At 46.2% G+C, this 715-nt stretch overlaps 1 protein-coding gene across 5 annotated transcripts in view; it reads right to left on the bottom strand.

Moving 5' to 3' along the window:
* Window positions 1-329: 329 nt before the first annotated feature.
* LOC103513115 overlaps window positions 330-715 on the bottom strand; it is a 738-nt gene continuing 352 nt past the window's right edge. For 2 of the 5 annotated variants that reach the window (XM_026826508.1, XM_026826512.1), the window contains exon 2: window positions 330-534. In XM_026826508.1, the coding sequence (XP_026682309.1) occupies window positions 453-534 (82 nt within the window). In that variant the 3' untranslated portion in view covers window positions 330-452. Of the gene's footprint in view, window positions 545-715 lie in introns of all 5 variants that reach the window. The other 3 variants (XM_026826499.1, XM_026826504.1, XM_026826516.1) reach the window with 3 other exon arrangements.

Raw genomic sequence — 715 nt, 5'->3', positions numbered from 1 at the left:
TTTTTTTTTTTTTTTTTTTTTTTTTTAATTTTTAGGGCCAAGATTTGTTTTAATATTCTCTCTCCCTCTCTCTTCTTTTCTTTGAGTCTCTTTTTCTCTTTTCCCTCATTCTTTCTCTCTCTCTCCCTTCTTCTTCCCTTTCTCTCTTTCCCTCTCTGTGTCCTTTTATCCTTCTTCTCTCCCCTTCAATCTCCCCATTTTCCATTTTCCTTCAATGTTTTCTTTTCTCGCTTTGTCTCTCTATCTCTCTCCCCACTCTTTTTCTTTGAATTTCTCTCTCTCCTCGTTTCTCCTCTTCCCCGTCAATCTTCTCCCCCCCCCCACAGCTCAAGGTCAATGTTTAGCAATGAACGCCACCAATTCTGGCGGCAAATGCGCGTGGCCCACTTTAATCCTATTGGTTTGAATTACGCGCGCCGCCAAACACGCCAGAGTTGTAAATCGAACATGATTTAGCTCCCGCGCCACCAACGACGCAAACGCAGCTTCCGCCGCCGCCGCCAATCGGCTAACTCCGGATGAGGTCGGCTCTTGGTTGTTGTTAATACAAGGGAGGAAGACAGGATAGGAGAAAGCCAGACGTTCCGCGAACGGACCCTTTCTGTGTAGGATAAAGTTCCAACCCGCAAACTAGCGCTAACAAGGCAGTTTTCGAACCCGCAAACTAGAGCTTACACGGCAGGTTTCGAACCCGCAAACTAGATCTTACAAGGCA

This window comes from Diaphorina citri, unplaced genomic scaffold (assembly GCF_000475195.1).
Source record: "Diaphorina citri unplaced genomic scaffold, Diaci psyllid genome assembly version 1.1 scaffold40, whole genome shotgun sequence".
Classification (NCBI taxonomy): Eukaryota; Metazoa; Arthropoda; class Insecta; order Hemiptera; family Psyllidae; genus Diaphorina; species Diaphorina citri.
The sequence above is the reverse complement of the archived record's forward strand: the minus strand, read 5'-3'. Positions and strand labels throughout refer to the sequence as shown.